This window comes from Rousettus aegyptiacus, unplaced genomic scaffold, assembly GCF_014176215.1.
Source record: "Rousettus aegyptiacus isolate mRouAeg1 unplaced genomic scaffold, mRouAeg1.p scaffold_m13_p_2, whole genome shotgun sequence".
Classification (NCBI taxonomy): domain Eukaryota; kingdom Metazoa; phylum Chordata; class Mammalia; order Chiroptera; family Pteropodidae; genus Rousettus; species Rousettus aegyptiacus.
The window spans coordinates 115,231,326-115,249,976 of NW_023416295.1; the positions used below are offsets into that span (position 1 = coordinate 115,231,326).

Genomic DNA, 18,651 nt, shown 5'->3' on the forward strand with positions numbered 1-18,651 from the left:
TCGTGCTATTCATACATTCACCAGACATATTAGTGTATTTCATACCCTAGACAATTTTAGAACTTTTAAGTAAAATATTTTATATATACCCTATTACCTTCCTAAAATCTGAAAATCTTTTTATTCCAAACCACAACTAGTCCTAAATTCTCAAAAAAAGATTATTAGGGCAGTATTTCCGCAAACTGTGAATATGATGATTTTCCCAAACCCAAATATAGTTTCAATAAATATTTTTGTCCCACTGTATGTCCTGAGGACTAATCACCAGAAGAGAGAAAAGACATGTTAGAACAGCTGCAGGAAAAAACAAGCTGCATGAAAAACTGATTCAGGAATGATTTGCTAAGTGATATAACATAAAACATTGTATAACTATCACAAGCTAATTCACCCATAAAGACAGCATATAGCATTATTGCTAATAGTTGTCTGCATAAAAATGAAAAGGCTCATTTTTTAAAAAATTTATTATTATTTATGCCTATAGCACCTGGTCTTCCTAGGTAGTCTCCCATCCAAGTATTAATGAGGCCCAACCCTGCTTAGCTTCACAAGATCAGACATTGGGCTTGTTCAGGGTGGCATGGCCATAGACCATGGACTATGGCTCCACTGGGACAAGAACCCAGGATCTCCTGCGTGTAAAGCAGATGTAGTAACTGCTACACTATGAAACCATGTCAAAGGCTCAGTCTTTTGAAGCTTTTTTTAGATATAGTGCTTTAGGACAGGGGTCCCCAACACTCAGGTCATTGACCAGTACTGGTCCATAGCCTGTTAGGAACCAGGCTGCAAAGCAGGAGGTGAGTGGCTGGCTAGCGACTGAAGCTTCATCTGTATTTGCAGCTGCTCCCAAGCACTAGCAGCACTACCTCAACTCCACCTCAGATCACCAGGCATTAGATTCTCATAGAAGCATGGGTCCCTGGTGCCAAAAAGGTTGGGGACCACTGCTTTAGGATATTCTTATTTAGTAGTTCTTAACCTATTTAAACATTAGACTCTCCCAGAGAACTTTGTAAAAATAGTCTCACCTTCAGACATTCTGATTTACTTGATCTAAAGAGGGGTCTTGGCAACAGTGTTTTTAAAAACTCCCAACATGATTCTAAGGGGCAGCTAGAGGTTTTGAAAGTCCCAATACTCAGGTTGTACCCCAGACCAGGTGAGTCAGAATCTTTGAAGGTGAAGCTCAGAAACAAGTATTTTTATAAAAAATGGATAGGTGATTCCGAAGTATACTCCAAGTTGAAAAGCAATGGTTAAGATCCACTGAGTTGTTTGGGTTAAGAAATACCAGTGTCAATTGTTTTTTTTCTTTTTCCCTCCTCCACGAACCAAGTCAGTTGCAGATCATCACTGTAGTAGAGCCACCAATAAAGAATTCTACACTTTATCCACTCTGATGGTGGCTTATGGAATCTCCCCCCAGTTTTTCCAAGATGCGAAAGGGGCAGGGAAAGAACAATGTGGAAATCACATGAGAAATATTTTTAAATGTTTTTCGCAAAAAGAAAAAAAAAATCCATACCACATCAAACTCTTTAGCGCATAATCACAATGAAAGAAAAAATTGAAACATAGACTTCACTTTAGCTGAGGCTATAATGTAAAGAAGAGCAAACTTAAAAGGTACATCATAGGAAATCACAGCACCTTCCAGTGAATTCCAGGATAGCAAATAAAGAAATTATTATAATTTCCCAGTGACTCTTTCATCTGTTCAGGATGCTAATGCAAAGCAGATTCCTATGTATATTTCAAAGAAAGATAGAAAATACATTGAAAGTATTAAATCTGAGATAATTTCTACTGAGAGATCTACTGAAATATATAGTAAGGTACATATATAAATGGCAAGTAATGCAAGAAGTCCAGGATACTACACTTATTCAGGCTTTCAAACACATCGGTTTAAACCACTTAAAACAGATATAACATTTGGGTAACTGGCATAGTGGCATTTCTCTGGCACAACTGAGAACGATTTTAAAATTTTATCACTTTTAGTCACCACTGTGGTTTAAACAAAACAAAATTTATATCTATTATGTAGGAACTTTCAGTTCAAAAAAGAGCTTTCAGTTCAATATGTATCAATGTACAGGGACATTACAGATTCATTAATCAAGGTCCATTTAACAAAAGAAAAAAAAGGGTAACCTCTATTTAGTCTTGTTTTTCACTGGACTATTTTAGCTGTTACAAGGGACTAGAACAAGAGGAAATGTAGAATTCCATCATAATGGAATTGTTATGCCCCGACTCGTATCTCCACGAACCACCAAGAAGCCGACACCGATGCAAGAGCAAGAGGGAGTTTATTTCAGACTCGAGTCCGGACCGCAGTCCGCACACCGACGCAGCAGTGAGTAGGAGGCGGTCCCGAACATGAGGCTTCAAGGGTATTTGAAGGGAAAAATCTTAAGCACAGGGAGCGATCGATGTCTTGGAGTTACAGTACAGGATTGGTACAAGCTTGTCTCTTAGCAGGATTGGTTGGGTGATGGCGCCAAGGAACAAGGCAGGGAATTTGGAGAGTTACTTTCCATAGTTGCTCTGATTGGCTGAGTCTAGGGTGGGGTGATCGTCTTGCTATCTGCGGCCTTTCCAGGAACTGGCCTGTGCTTAAGATGGAGTCTTATATCTAAGATGGAGTCACTTTGGTTGTTCAGAATATGGGAGGAGTTGGCATTTCTCCTTTGCCATTACAATGATTCCTCTTAGAATGAAATTTGGGATTGCAAATTTAGCTGAATTTACCAGTTTCAACCTTTGTAAATGAAATAAAGTTCACTCCCTGGGCCAAAAACTCCAAGCAACTGTCGGAAGTAAGAGAGCCATAAGAACAGAAGAAAACAGATTCACTGCATTGTTATCAAGAATGGGTTTCCCTGATATGTACTTCGCCTCCTTCACTGGGCTGTTAACCACCATGCCAGTGCTTTCATCCAAACCTAGAATGGAAAAGAAGCCAAGTAAGGTGGAAAATCCAAATGATTTGATTAAAAAACAAACAAACAAAACCAATCAGCCTTTCTCTTCCAAAAAAATTTTTTTTGAAAGATTCTCAGCCACTTACAAAATGACTTTAGTAGATAATCTATACGGTGAGAAACATGGAACCCTTGATCACAAAAGCTCTCTTTGAATAAATGAGTTTCAGTATGCCTCAACACTCCTCTTAACACTGCTCAAGTTCCTTCAGAAGTACAACAGGAATATGAAAAGCAGAGATGGCATGTAACTGGCAGACAGGGCCTGCCTTCCCAATGATTCCCCTGCAAGACCAACCTGAGCACAGAGATTAGGTCTGCAAGCCTCTGCAATGGATACCCAGGATCCGGCATGGTGTTGGCACGAAGGAGGCACACCAAGGTTTACTGAATGAATTAAATTTTCCCATAGCCCACAATTTTTTTAATCCATTCGATATGATCAGAAACTTGCCTAGTTAGACCCCAGTCCAGAATAAAACCTACACTCTTTAAAAAACATGTGTTTGTGTGTTTGTGTGTGGTGTATGTATGTTTGAGTGAAGTTTCCCTTTAGTGTGAATTCTGATTCTTTGTTAGCAGCTAGGTAAGACTAATGAAATTGAGAAAACAAGCATTCTGATTGGTAGGGAGAGAATTGGCAGAACTGTATTCAGGGAAATTTTCTCCAGACTTCCAGCTCTTCATTATATAACTCAAAGAAAAAAATATCGTTGATAAAAATGTTGAGCAAAACACACTAAACAAAATGTCAGTATACTGACATGACAGGAAAGCCTCAGAAATAAAGCACAGGAAGCTTTTGGGAAAAATTGACTCTCCCATATACCTTAAGTGGGGCTAAAAACTCAGTGGGGAGGACAGCAAGCACAATGGTGTCAGAGTAGAAAAGCAGGCCATGTGTGTACAGTCAGATTAGTACAATAATTCTTTCTCAGACAGACTTTGAAAACAAATGTAAGAAGGGGGCATTAAAACGATTTGATCCCAAATATTCTGCTTTCCGGGGATCAGGAGAAGTCCCATTAGGAAAAATGTCCGTTTCCCGCACTATCATATCCTCCCCACACAGCTTCTACTCATTGCTCTGCAGGACCAATTCTCTTTCAATTAATTGAGAAAAAAAAATTAAAAAATCAAAATTGTAGAAGAGATTTTGACCTACCATTCCTGGTCCCTCGACTCCCTGTGTCTTTGGAATTGTTTTCGTCATATCATTCTTTTTCTTTTCATATCTCTTTCCCATTTCTTTTATACACCAATAAGTTGCAATAATAAGATTTTGTTCTCACCAGTAAATTGCATTGTAGCTCCTAAATATGAGTCTACAATTGATCCCAGTAATCCAGCCAGACCCCCAAATGCAATGATTGGCCACTGGGGAGCAGAACTGTCCAAATCATTAACAAAAATCAACTGTGTCAGGAAATAGGCGATGCCCACAAAGGTACCACCAAGGAGACTGGAAGCAAGGCCCACCATTGTAACCCCACCATTGGTCCCTGAAGAAGAAACACACGGATAAAATCATACGGTTAACAATCAGCAAACACATAAAGGCAAGGAAAGCAAAAGCTCAGTATTTACTCAAACAAGACTAATTTAAAGAAAGGCTTCTGATTTAATCCAAAGATCCTAAGACCATAAGATCATAAGACCTCAGCATCCGCTGACATTCTAAGCAGTAAAGTAAAAGAGGTCAGTGGAGCCAGACTGACTGGTTTCAATCTCAATTCTGTCATTTCCAAGCTATGTGACAGTGAAATTACCTAACGTTTCTATGCCTTAGTTTTCTTGTTTGTTAAGATGGAAATAATAAAAGAATTCACATAATTATTAGGAGTATTAAATGGTAACTCATGTAGAGCATGTAGAACAATTCCTTGCATATAGTAGGTACTCAAATATGTTAGCTGTTCATGATGATAATGAAGAGGGAAAAAAGGAGAGGTAAAGAAGGCAAATGAAAAGGAGATAGAAGAGGAGAAAAAAGAGGAGGAGGAAAGAAGAGGAAGGGACAGGAGGAGGTGATGACAGAGACAAAAAAGGAGGAGTAGCAGTAGTTCAGAACAGTAATGGGGAACTAACATACATGGTAAAACACTGATCACATAATAATGGCCCTCAAGAAACACCTTATTTTCTCCGTTTCCCACTGATATTTCTGTGAATCATTCTACATGTTTTTGTATTGTTTATCTAGGACTTGCTAACATTTCCTGTAAATATTATTTATTATCACCAATATAAAAGTCTACGGTAATTTTCTAACTAAGAAGGCTAACGAAAATTCTTAAAAGGCTCTTTAAAAAGAAACACGATAAATCAAAGGTTTTATTGTTAATTTTCATACTAAAACTCACCAATTGGAACTTTCTCCCAAGTTGTTATTAGCCTTGGAGAGCTTTTACTCAGAACAGGGCCAACTTCTGAAGCCCATGTGTCTCCAGCAGAGCAGGCCAGTGCAGCCAAGAGAGACAAACACATCCAAGAAGCCGTGTACTGCTTAGAAAAATCTATTGGGATTTCCCCAGGGCCATTTTCTATCATGTACAGTAGGGCTAGCTCTGTGGCTACAGCTCCATTACAGAATACCTGAATCCAATTCCTCTGCCCACCTAGAAGCAAACAAGTAGATAAAAAGGACAAGAAATGTTTTTTCCTCAGAAGGAATATCATTGCAGATATATGAACTTATATTTTAACATTTAATAAAAGAAAAACGACTAAAATTTTTTAAATAACTGAAAGTGAGATAGTACCTTTGCCCACATTCTAAATTGTTTTAGAAAATTAATGACAGACTTCAATGCTTCTAAAATTGTGCTGTCACTTGCTATTGTGGCGAAGTAACGACAACCTAAATTATGCTTCTACTTAAAGTAATTCTCAGATAAAATTTATCTATTTCAACAGTCTAAACATATTTTGGTTCGATCTTATGTTAGGATGAAACAAAGTTATTACTGTTTTAAATAATGCCAAACATAATACATTTTACCTTCTTTATATTCTGAATCTAGTCGCTTCTTTATTTCTCCCTTCCATTTAGTGAGTTTCGAAGAAGAAAGGAAAAACATCAGCAAAGAGGCAAAAAAGCTGAAATTTGAAATGGTTAGGATAAATCCAACCACCAGCCCTGAAAGAAATACATATTCATACGGAATTGTAATTAGTCTATATATTAATGCTGTGATGAAAAGAATGCATTTTTATAGGTTATTTTCACATTAAAAACTGAAATGTACATTTCCATTTTTACCAAGATATTACCAAACAGTAAACAATGTCAACTTGATTAAATTGAGATGATTTTTTTACCACATTTTGACCTACTTTCAAATAGACTATACTATATAAATACATCATTTTAGATACTTTTAAATAATCAAGTTGCAGAACGCAGTATGATATTATTATTATTAAACAGTATGTTGTAAATATTATACTGTAACAGTGTAAAAAATGCATTTCAATAACATCTTCCTTGTTCACATCTCCCCTCTTTATTCTAGCTGTTACTACTTTGGAAAATATGTTTTTATGGTTATTGGTATCAATTCCTCAGTAAGTCAGCCCCAAGGACAGGGCAGAGAGTGATATCCTCAGGTGCCAGCTGCCTAGGAGTAAATAGCTCCAAGGCTCCCAAGAAGAAAAAAAAAAAAAAAATATTGCCGCTACTGTACAGATAACATAGCTGTCCACCAGAAACCATATTTCTTTGTGCTAGACGCTAACAGCTAACTTTTGCTTTTGTAATCTGCTTGCTTGCTTGACCAAGGCCAACCAGGATGTAGTTTTGGGCTTTATAAGCTGCCTCCTCTGGAGGCTCGGGGCTGACTCTCTAGTGGGGAGGGTCAGTCGCCAGCTGGCTAATAAAGGCTCGTAATTAATCTCAATTGGCTCCGTGGGTCTTAGATTTGAACGTGCCACAACAATACAAATACGGCTAGTCTGAAAAAATTCCAAATTAATGGTGGTTTCTCCAGAGAGGTAAGATTATAAAGTCTTTCAGGTTTCTATTTTTTATATCCCCCCCATAGTCTGAGATTTATTTTCTAATTTATAAAGAAAATTAAAAAAAAAAAACCTTTTTATAATTTTCTAAGAATTTTCACATTTCTGTTGTTGAGCCTTACAAACTGAGAAGATATAGCACTTCTCAGCTAAGTTTTCTCACTTAAATCTATGAAAATAATTCTGAATTGCCTGTGGAACTAAAAATGGAATATGTTCTGTGAATGTGATTTTAGATTTTGAGACTTGTTTGGGCAAAGAAGAGGATAGCCTTAATTTTCCCATCAGTAACCAATTTCAAGGAAGTTTTTTTTAAAACCTATTGTTCGATCAGGAAAACAAACAAGGGAATCTTACGTTTCATAACACAGAAGAGGAATAAAAAGAAAGATTTGTTCTTGCTATTACAGAAATATGGAAAAAGGCCATGACATCAACTGCTAAATCAGTCAAACAAGCTTGAGACTTAAAGAACTTTCTGTGAGTTGTTTAAGTAAGAAATTATAAAGCATCTCTCTAGGTAATTGTATAAGAAAAGTGTAAACATATGTTGAAATTGGCTTTTTAAATCACCCAGAAATTCTTTAAAGACCCTTTGTCACAAAATTTCAAAGTGTTTTTGTGAGTAAAACTCAGTGGTGGAGATAGCAAAGTACGCTCATTTCTATTACCATAATGGTTATTTAATCCTACAAATATGACTAAGAAAGAGGATTCTGGGAGGAATCCTGGAGAAATAGGAAGCACCAAGAATATGTCTTCCCACCCCGCCAATAATTGGACTGGAAAAATATGTCTGCTAAAACTATTTTAAAACTCTGAGGTTTGTAACCTCAAGGGAAAGGTTTGAAAGGGAAACTGCAATCAAGTTTTGTCAATTTCAGCTCTTAGCAGAGTAGCAGCTCCCAGTCTACCTCCCTCAGCCATGTGGTGGGCAGTGTAGGAGCAGCCTGCACACAGCTTGTGGGAGCCAGGTGGGCAATAAGGACCTTCTTTTCCATATACCAGGATTTGTATTCTCATCACTGATTGCTACTTCTAATCACAGAGGTACAGACACAGAGTCTGGCAGCCATTGTTGCTCTCCACCCCACAATGCTGCCAGCCCCTCCCTATCTGCCTGAGATGACTTTCAGAGGATTTAAAGGGCTGACACCAACCCCCTTTCATTTTTCTGTTTTCCTGCATTTTGAGAGCCAGACATTAAAGACTAGAACATTCAAAAGCAATTTCATTTATAGAGGATATAAGGAAGTCACTGTGCATACCCAAGGAAAGGCACAGGCTCGGAAAAGACTGAGAAGGCATTAGGTTTACACCTTAGCACAAGGAAAGCCTATGACAATCAAAAACAAAACAAAAAAAAGAGCAAACCCTGGGGACAAAAGAGATTCTGATTTCCAGAGTTATCACATTATTCGACTTAAATGTCCAGTTTTCAACAAAAAATATCAGCGGCATACAAAGATATAGGAAAGTATGGCTCATCTAAAGGAAAAAAAATAAATGAACAGAGATTGTCATTGAGAAAGGCCAGAAGGTGGGCCTGCTAAACAAAGACTTTAAAACAACTGTCTTAAAGATACTCAAAGGACCAAAGGAAGATATGGAAAAAGTAAAGAAAATAGTGTATGAACAATATGGAAATATGAATAAAGAGACAGAAAACCTAAAAAGAAACCAAAAAAAAAAAAAAATAATAATACTGGAACTAAAAAGGCAAAAACAAAAATAAAAAATTCACCAGAGAGTAAAGGGCACATCGGGCAGAAGAAACAATCAGCAAATTTGAATACAGGACAATGGGAATTACCATCTGAAGAACAAAAAGAAAATTAACAAAAAGTGAATAGAGCCTGAAGGACCCGTGGGACACCATAGAGTAGATCAACATACACATGTGGGAATTCTAGGAGAAGAGGAAGAAGGCAGAGAAGTTATTTGATGAAGTAATGGCTAAAAATTTCCCAAGTTTTATGAAAGATATGAATATAAATATGCAAGAAGTTCAACAAACTCCAAGTAGAATGACTTCAAAGAAATCTGCATTGAAACACATTATAATAAAGTTGTTCAAAGACAAAGAGAGAATCTTAAAAGCAATAAGAGGCAAACAACTTGCCACAAACTATTTATCGTCAGTAAGATTATCAGGAGGTCAGAAGGTCAGAAGGCACTGGGCTTATATATTCAAAGTGCTAAAAGAAAAAAAAGTGTCAGCAAAGAATCCTATATCCAGCCAAACTATTTTTCAAATGGGAGGGAAAAATTAAGACAGAGTTTTAATATGTTATGGATGTTAAACTGGCAAAAATTTAAATTAGAGTGTTATAACTTTAGAATGTTAAATGTAATTCTCATAGTAATCACAAAGAAAATAGTTATAGAATATACACAAAATGAAATGAGAATGGAATTAAAACATTTCAGTACAAAGAATTAAAACACAAAAGAATACAATAATATAGGAAATGAGGAACAAAAAAACTATAAAGCATATAGAAAACAAACAGCAAAATAACAGAAGTCTTTCCTTATTTGTAATTACTTTAAACATAAATGCATTAAATGCTCGACTAAAAGACAGACTGGCAAAATGGATAAGAATCAACAATCCAACTATATGCTGTCTACTTTAAATCGAATGACACAAATGGGTTGAAAGAAAGTAAAAGGGCTGAAAGAGATATTCCATGCAAATAGAAACCAAAAGAGAGCAGGGTTAGTTATACTAATATCAGACAAAATAAGACAAGCTTTTACACACACACACACACACACACACACATTTTTTTAAGCACTTCCTTTCTTTTTGGTATAACAAGATGTTCTACATTTATCCCAAATCTACTTTGCCCCAGCCCTAGAAGGTGTCATTTCTTTGAGGAGTTCTAGTTTATTTCAGTGGGGGAAATGAATATTAGAAGTCAAGATCTAGGCTTACAATGTGCTCATTGCTACTAGGGTATATTTGCTTTTTGTGGACAGGGCAAATAAATACACACATATGTATATACAAATATACACACACGCACATATATATGCATACATATACATGTGCAGCACATATAAATGTAAATACCCATATATATATAGTTTATAAATCATGAGATTACACTAATAACTCCAATTACAATCCATCTCACAGGCTCTCTCTTGCTTTTCCTCATTTCATATTTGTAAGCCTCTTCCTCCCTAGTAAGAACCCTGGCTTCAATGACAATTTCACTCATTTGTTCAATCCTCTATTACATCGGTTTTAGAATTGCTTTACCCTTACTACAACAAAAAGGAGTCTATCAAAAATAGTTTTGGATTGGCTTGCGATTCTCCCATTCTTCTAACCTAAAAGTGAAGGAATAAAGACAATGTTCATCTTACTTTTTTTTCCCCCTTCAGTGTGCTTATGGTATTAACTTAAAATACAATTAGGTTCATCCGTTTTAGTTTGCTTTCAGTTTTAGATTTTTCCCATCTTTACTGATTTAATTTTATTTCTTGAATATGTAGAACACTGGCATGTTTTCAAAAATCAAGTTTACACTTCCTCTCATATCCCTCCTGCTCTCCCTCTATTCTTTGTAGGTAAACCAACATCACTGTTTTTCAGTTTATCATTCCTGTTTCTTTTTATAAAGACAACCGGACCTATGCAGGTTTGTTATTTTCCTTTCTTCCTTACACAAAAGGTAGCATTCTCTATATGTTCTTTTTTAACTTTTGAGCTCACTTTTGATACTAATTTTATAGTCCTTCTTTTAGGGAGAGAACTATTCTACTACTGAGCACTTAGATCAGTGGCACTCAAAAAATTTACATTCTGCTTTGTAAATTGGTCTCATGAGTTTGGCTGCTTCAAGTCTAAACTTGAGTTTAAACCTCCAGTTTAGACCCAGTTTGTGATTCTGACAAAAAATTCAAGTTTTAGCCCTGCAGGGTTGAGAACCAGTTTCCCAGAATGTGATAACCACACCAAAGCACTGTTATTGGGTGTAGCACTATCCAGGCTGCTTGCTTATATATTTAACTATAAATGCTTCCATCCCTGATTAACTACGGTTGACAATTTCTCTTCTCTGTAACTCATAAGATAAACACATTCAGTTTTTCTATATGAAGATTTTTACTAAATAACACGTTAACCAAAATTATAGTAACGGAATAATAGATATTAAATGTTAAATACATTAGTATTTATTTAATAAATACGTATTAAGTAATATTTTGTTAAATAATAGAACAGGGTACCAGGGTCCTATTTCTGTAGTAGTGCTTTTTATTGGTTAACTCATGGTTCAAGTACCATGAGTTACTGAGACACTGAATGAATGACCCTTGGTTCAAGTACCATGAGTTACCGAGACACTGAATGAATGACCCTTCCAGAGATACTCAATTATTGGCATTTTACTTAAGTCTGGTACATTTTAACTGAGAATGCAAGAAATAGGGTTATGCTGTGTATACTAATGAAGTGCTTCAGTTCTGGGGCTGAATAGTCTGGAGTTCAAACCCTGGCTCCTCTCTTACCTTTGCATGACTAGGAGAAGCTACCTAACCTTAAGCCTGGACTTTTTATTATTAAATAAGAATAACAATTCCTACCATGTTGGCTTGCTGTGAAAACTTAAAAGAGGTCATTTTTATAACATACATATATTATCCAACATGTAGAAAGCCCTGAGTGTTAACTAATATCATGGGTAGTAATAGTTGTAGTGGTAAAATCTCAACAATAACACTATTTTTTTGTAAGTATGTATTATTATTATTAAAATACCTTTAAAATTTATTGTTATCCAACCTTTAAGTTTTTTCGATTGGCTTTTAAAATATTATAAAAGTAGTACATGACTCTTGGAGGGGCAAGTCAAACATGTGGAAGTATACAAAGTAAAAATCAAGGTGTCTCTCTCTGCCTCCCTCCGAACTCCCATCACTTTTTTATGGATAGTCACTGCTAACAATTTATTCCATGGTCTTTAAACCCCAAGAAGTTGGCCTCAAAACAACCTAACTTGAAATGTTATAAAAGTCGCCTACATTTTTTTACTTCAACCACCTTAAAATATTACATGAAATGATCAATGTTTTTCACCTTGATGATAGGTTTGGAATGAGAAAATAAATTGAAGGCTTTACAGGAATGATTTCTTTAATGTCATTTAAAAATGTCTGGGAACTTTGGGGGATGTCTAAACTTTTAGAATAGTAACTGCTATCTCTGGTTTGTGTCTACTCCACCTCCCCAAGCCAACTCTCCAATCTCTAAGTGTCACTGATAAGAAGTTAATATGTATGACACTAAGGCTCTATCAAAGCATTTGAAGACTCAAGAATTTAGGCTGACTTCTACATCTAAAACAGGTAAATTCTATACCTAACAGATGCCACCTAACAGATGCTGTTGAGTAAAACAACACTGTCTACAGATGTCTCTGAGAATGGGAGTAGAGTTGCAACCAAAATCTCAACCAATGTGCCTTGGGTATAATCTCTGGCAGGACTGAAATTTTATAATTTAATAAACTCAAATCTAATCAATTGTACCATATGTAATTTGCCTAGAAAAAGCCTGTGGGGATCAAAAAAGGCTGGTTAGGTCTAAATAGAAAACACTGACAAGAGAATAATTCTGAGGTGTCCTTATTAAATTTAATTACACAGGCCCAGAGGGTGGGAAAAAGAGAGTAGGGTAATTAACCTGCTGTGGTCCAACTAACAAAAGACCTCTCAAATTTCTGTGTATGTTGGAGTTCTGAATTAACTTCCAGGAGCCTATCTAAAAAGAAATAGCTAACCACCAGATGCCACTGCATCCTGCTTATGCATCTACTTTTGGGACTGTTGCCTACAAGTAATCAAAAGTAGTAAATATTCCTTCCTTACGGACTGTGCACCTATCCTATAACTGCCCATGGATCACCTCCTGTTAAGGGTGGAAAATTTTCAAGTGAGCCAACTAACTAACTAAGTCAGCTACAGGGAAGAAATATATTTAGATACCAGAAGTTGTCCTACTTGCTTGGGTGTGGTTTTAGAAAATGTATTGTATAAGATACGAAGATGGCCAGTGTCTGCTTCTGTAATCTGCTTGCTTGTTTGATGTAGTTTTAGACTTTATAAGCTGCCTCTTTTAAGAATGTAAGGGTGAAGACTTCCCAGTAAAACAGTAACAAGGAGGTGATTCCTCTAGGCACCACAGCCCCCAGGAGGAGGTGCAACATTCCAGGATACAGATAACAAGACTGTCTACCACGCTATGTTTAAGCTAGCAATTCCCCAGATACATTTATCTTTGTGAAGGACATTAATGGCTAACTTTTGCTTTCTGTATTTTTCTTACTCTCTTTGTTCTAGGATGTAGTCAGAGGCTTCATAAACTGCCTCAAACAAAGACCCCGGAGCTGATCTCCTCTAACCCTGCGTGGTAGAGAGTCAGTCCCCGGCCGGCTAATAAAGGCTCATAATTAATCTCAATTGGCTCTGTGGGTCTTAGATTTGAAAGCACCACAACACTCCTGCTGTTCCTTATTTATAAGCCAATATAAATTCTTTCAAAACTGCTGACATCATTAAAAGAGCTCCAAATGTCAGCTCCAAGGCAGAAGACATTTTTGTCTTCTCTATCTAGCTCAGCACCTGGTCTTTTTTCTGGCTATCACATGGCTCAATAAAACCTTTAAGAAAAGCTTTTGGCTGCAGGAAGGCCAAAAGAACCAGAGGCTAGCTGACTTGTTTAAAACCAAAGAATGAGATCCTTTGATCTGCGGATTTGCATTACTGTTTCTCAGATTATGTACTCACCAAAGCAACCTTCTAATTATAATCTGATTTCCCAAGTAGCCTGACTATAAGAATAGGATATGTCGAACAGTGATGTTTGTATTCCAGTTGGCCTGATAATCCTATATTTTATCTGATTAAAGTAGCATTCTGGCTCATATATCAATCCCTTGTGACGATTAGCAGCATAAACCAGTTTTTCTTGACTCTGTTGAACTCTGGTAACAGAATGAGGTTTCTATTTCAGAAAGAATGAACACCAGACCTGAACTATGGTGGCAAAAAAGAGGTTAAGGCCACCCTTTTGAGATCACGAAGCAAAATCACTGGATTTTTCTGATGACACTCCATTGGCTGTGCACTTCCAGTACACTTATAGCATCTCCTCCTGGAGATGAAATGCCTCAAACCGATCTTATTTATCATCTTTCTCCCCTGACTAGAAATGTACGCTCTCTGACAGCGGGGTTTTTATCCATTGTGTTCAATATTATATCCAAAGTGCCTGGCATATAGGGGACCCTCACTAAATATCTGTTGAATGACTAAATGAAAAAATGGTAAACCATTAAATCTAATAGTCTTGGCAAGTAAAATTAAATTCAAAGGAACATACTAAGTAACCAGACTAGATAATACTTCTTTGGAGCAAATCACCTGCACAGTGCTTTGTATGTGCACTTTCCCACATGTCCCCTCATGTGATCTTCTCCGTATTCTAGAAATACTCTCAAGGAGACCAGAGCCCTCCCCTTCAGTGCTCACCTTAAGCACTGCCTCAACCCCTCCCCTCCTTCTTCTGTTATCACTGAGGTTTGTGTTCCTGTGTCATGGAAGACTCTAAATACCTAGATCCTGGGGAAGTTATGAAACTCTTCTGAATCTCAAGCATACTAAAGACATGCTATGGCAAATATTTTACATGGATGACTTCTCATAAGTCAATGCTATAGGTACTATTATCCCCTCTTGTTTTACAGATGGGAAAACTACAACATTGAAAGTTTAAGTGACTTGCAGTTATACTCCATTATAGTATTCCCAAGTACTATGATATATACATTGAATCAAGATTAGTTTTTTGTCTTTATGGAAAAAAAGAGCTACAAAAAAAAAGGATACCAATATTCCATAAAACGAAATGATTAGGAAAAGAGTAGAGGTTTTCAAATCAATCTACATATGTTTCCTAAGCACCTATTATGTGTTATACTATTCAAAGAAGCATAAGATACACTCTGTCCTCAGGGAATTTATAATATGGTTGAAAGTAGATAATAAATCACTAACAGCGAATGTTTAAGATTTTATAGTTAACAAAGACATGTTCCCACACATTATCTTGTTTGAACTTTGTCAATAAGTTCCAAAAGGACCCATTTCATAAGAGATAAAGAAGAATGAGACTTTGAGGAGTCAGGTGGCATGAAAAGTTGAGAGAGATAGACAAGTGGCAGTTGTAAGGTTCAAACACTTATTTTCTAATTCTAAATCAAGCTAGGTAGGAGAGGTGTTAGAGGCCCTAAGGCTAGAAGGCAGAAGAGTAAAGGTAGTAGAAAAGAAACAAAAGTAGATATCAAAAAAAAATAAGAGGAGAAGCAAGGCAATATACAACATGGAAGCCAAAGGAAGACAGAATTTCAAGAAGGACTTGACCCTTCTTGCTAGAGGTCAGGAATAATAAAAACCAAGGCAAGCCTATCTGGAAAAGGACATTTTTAGCAAAGTGTAATTGTTATTAGATTCAAGCAGTGATTGTTCAAATTATTTGCTATAAATGAGTTAATACTTCCAAAGTGCTAACATCAATACCTTATAGTATGTACAACATAAACATTTGCAAAACAAATAAAACATAACCATTCTTGATACTTATTGATTTTGTGGTAAAATTCACATAAAAATGTCACTATGTCAGTTAGATATTTTTTCTAATGGCTCCTTTATTGTACACCTATGAGGAGTGCTCTAATGTTTTTGCTAGCAGATAATTTAAACCAACTAAAGGAACAGGGAAATCAAGGTCTTCAAAAGCCTATTGTATTAACTTGGCATCAATCAGAAAGTTACACTAAAAGAGTATGTTAATTTCTGAAATTTAGACAGACTAGGAAAGCTGAGCAATGCATAACTTTATCATTGTCTAAAATATATAACATTGTTATTTAAATATTTGGAATTCAGAAAACATAAATTTAAATTGTATAAGCATTTATTATATGGTTAAATATTCAAAAGGAAAACATACCTCCTAAAGCCCCACTGTGATCTAGACTTTTCTTTCTAAAGCCATGAGAGATGATCAAAACAGGAACAACAACAGAAAACAGCCAACGCCAAGGAGATATAGGCTGTAGGTTACCTGAAAAATTATAAAGGTAGAGCACAAATTGTGTGAGGCCTGCACAAGTTAGGCTTGGATGTAAACTGTGATAATTGTGTTCTGGATTAAAATACTGTTAATAACTAGAAAAACTGAGATGAAGTCACCAAAGTAAAATATTGATGTTTAGATTTGTATGTTTTCAGAGAGACTATATACTATTGGGAATAACCAAATAAGTCCTGTCCAACTTTTGGGAACCATTTACAACTATTTATAATAAGGAATATTTCAAATATATTTGGAGATTTGAACTATATAGAACTTTCATAAGTGTATCCAATTATTCATTTCTTCCTTTCAGAGATTTTTTTTTAAAGTAATATTTTCATATGCTATACATCTCAGGATTCAATGGTTAGCTACTGATTTTTTCCAAAGGTTGCATCCAGCTCACAGGTGTTGTTCCATTAGCATGTTTTCAAATAATTTGAGACAGTACTTAAAAATTAGGAGATTTCATATAAAAATCCAGATCCTTGGCTTCTGTTTAAAAAACCAGAAGCTCAGGCTCACTTGGCAGAATTGACTACAGATGAAGACAGGACGCCTCTTTCAGATAGGTCATGGTTTTCCAGGTTGAAGTCCTCACAATTCCTGACAGACTCCTAAACACCAAGGTTGAGTGATGACAGCAAGGGAAAATGTCAACTATTGTTTGTGTCCATGTTTCTACTGAAAATGGAAAAATGAAAGACAAAGAGGGCTAAATGTTCAAAAAAATAGGGAAAATCCTATTTCCGCAAAACTATTCCCATGTGTGTAACATGCAAATATCTGGGACGGCATCACTTATCTGCATCAGGTGCTTGGCTCCAAGTGGCACTTTAATGCTGTTTTATGCTAATTAGTTCAAGTCGGTAATACTGCAATTAATGAAAACCTTCTCTTGCCATCTCCTCCCCAAACCTTCAGCCCCCACTGTGACTATTAATGAACAGCCCTGAAAGACTGAGCTGGCAATCACTTATGATATAACCATTTATAATAGTTCACATTCTCACTCTACGTCTCACTTTTTCTTTTGAACTGAACAGTATTCTGATTTTACAGGAAATTTGTGTAAAGGCATACTATGCTTTAAAGCAGATTCAAAATTTTAAAGATCTGAGTTCAGAGTTCCTTATATTTATGCAAAGTGGCTTCAGACTTTAAAAAGAGTCTTCTTTTGAAGACAGCAAACAGCAGATAAATCATCCAAATGTAAGCCTTATACCATCTTTTACTTTTACAGGACACACGAAACTGATAAACTGCATTATTAATATTCTTATTAAAAACATCACTGCAATTGCTTTACAAAACTGTTTCACTTCACCTACTTCTCACCATGACAGATGTAACAATTACGTGAAACATAAAATGGAAAGGGTATAACTAGTATTACCACAACAATACTTATGAAAGGCTTTAAAAAGTACTGTTTGCTTTCTAGTAAATTAAATCTAAGCTGTAGAAGTAAACACAATCGATAACCATTCAGAGGACATGAGTTTTGGATTTCACCACCCATTCGATGATAGAAAAACGGCTTAGAACATTTATACTTACCATAATAGGTGCTTGCAGTCATAGACATAATCCAGAACGCTAAAGAAATGCAAATGATCAGGCTCAATATAACTATATTAGTTATCATCTTTATATATTTTTTGCATATATTATCATCAAGATCTGTCATGGGGAAAAAAAGGCTATAAGCACCTGGAGGGAAAAGCATATACCATTCCTGAGAAAAAGTTATTCAAGTCGCCAGCAAAACACTTGTGAACACAAATGCCAACGTCTTCCACCTATCAAAAAAATAATATAAACCCGAACTATTTCTGGAAACTTGCTGGTGGAGAGCTCAAATTCGTCTGGGCGAGGTTAACGTTTCACCAGAAAAGCAAGGAACGTCCTCAGACAGCCCGGTCCTAGACCGCAGTCACATTACACCAGAAAGCAGAAACAGCCAAAGCGTGGTCCCGGGGGTGGCAACCTTCGCCCCCACCGCCCGCCCCTGCGCGCCAAAACAGGCAAGTCGGTAGCCAAAAAGTGGAGGACGTGGAGTCGAGACCGGGGTGAGTCTCGGCGGCGAGCTAGGGCGCGACGGAGGGCAGTCACGTCCCGATGGCCGCCCGAGCGGCTCGAACGTCTAGCTCCGACGGGCCAGAGTCAAGGTCTATAGAGCTCAGGCCGTGTCTCGCCGCGTCTCTGCTCGCTGCGTCGCCTTGTTTACGCGCATGCGCCGTGGTCGCGCGAGGACGTCGCCTAGCTCACGTGAGCGTTTTAAAGGGCGGCTCCAAGAGCCGGCGAGTAGGCCGGAGTTGTAGAGGGTTGCGGGCTGGACCTTGAGGATTTATATTTCTTCTCAGAATAGTGTAACTGTCTCGAACCTTAGGTCCTAGCGTTGAGGACACATCCAAACGCTGAAAAGTGAAATCGCCGCCTGAGTAGTAATACAGTAAAAGAATGCAAATAAAT

The 18,651-nt window shown here is 36.8% G+C and overlaps 1 protein-coding gene across 2 annotated transcripts; it reads right to left on the minus strand.

Annotated features, from left to right (window-relative positions):
* Nucleotides 1-1,589: 1,589 nt before the first annotated feature.
* Nucleotides 1,590-18,368, minus strand: TMEM19 (transmembrane protein 19). Of its 2 annotated transcripts, XM_036237924.1 has the most exons (7): nucleotides 17,890-18,368; nucleotides 17,737-17,775; nucleotides 16,051-16,164; nucleotides 6,001-6,138; nucleotides 5,363-5,617; nucleotides 4,292-4,501; nucleotides 1,590-2,960 (listed from the first exon to the last, which is right to left on the minus strand). In XM_036237924.1, exons 1-7 carry the CDS (start codon nucleotides 17,903-17,905, stop codon nucleotides 2,797-2,799), a joined length of 936 nt encoding a protein of 311 aa, XP_036093817.1. In that variant the 5' UTR covers nucleotides 17,906-18,368; the 3' UTR covers nucleotides 1,590-2,796. The 2 variants fall into 2 exon arrangements, with proteins under 2 accessions (XP_036093817.1, XP_016003864.2); XM_016148378.2 differs by having other exon boundaries at nucleotides 17,737-18,367.
* Between the last annotated feature and the right edge of the window lie 283 nt (nucleotides 18,369-18,651).

Excerpts from the sequence above, each read along its gene's own strand:
- TMEM19 (XM_016148378.2), bottom strand. The coding sequence starts at position 17,905 with ATGCTTTTCCCTCCAGGTGCTTATAGCCTTTTTTTCCCCATGACAGAT. Across the intron at positions 16,165-17,736 it reads GACTGCAAGCACCTATTATG|GTAACCTACAGCCTATATCT; the intron begins GTAAGTATAAAT and ends ATAATTTTTCAG. Across the intron at positions 5,618-6,000 it reads AGATTCAGAATATAAAGAAG|GTGGGCAGAGGAATTGGATT; the intron begins GTAAAATGTATT and ends GTTTGCTTCTAG.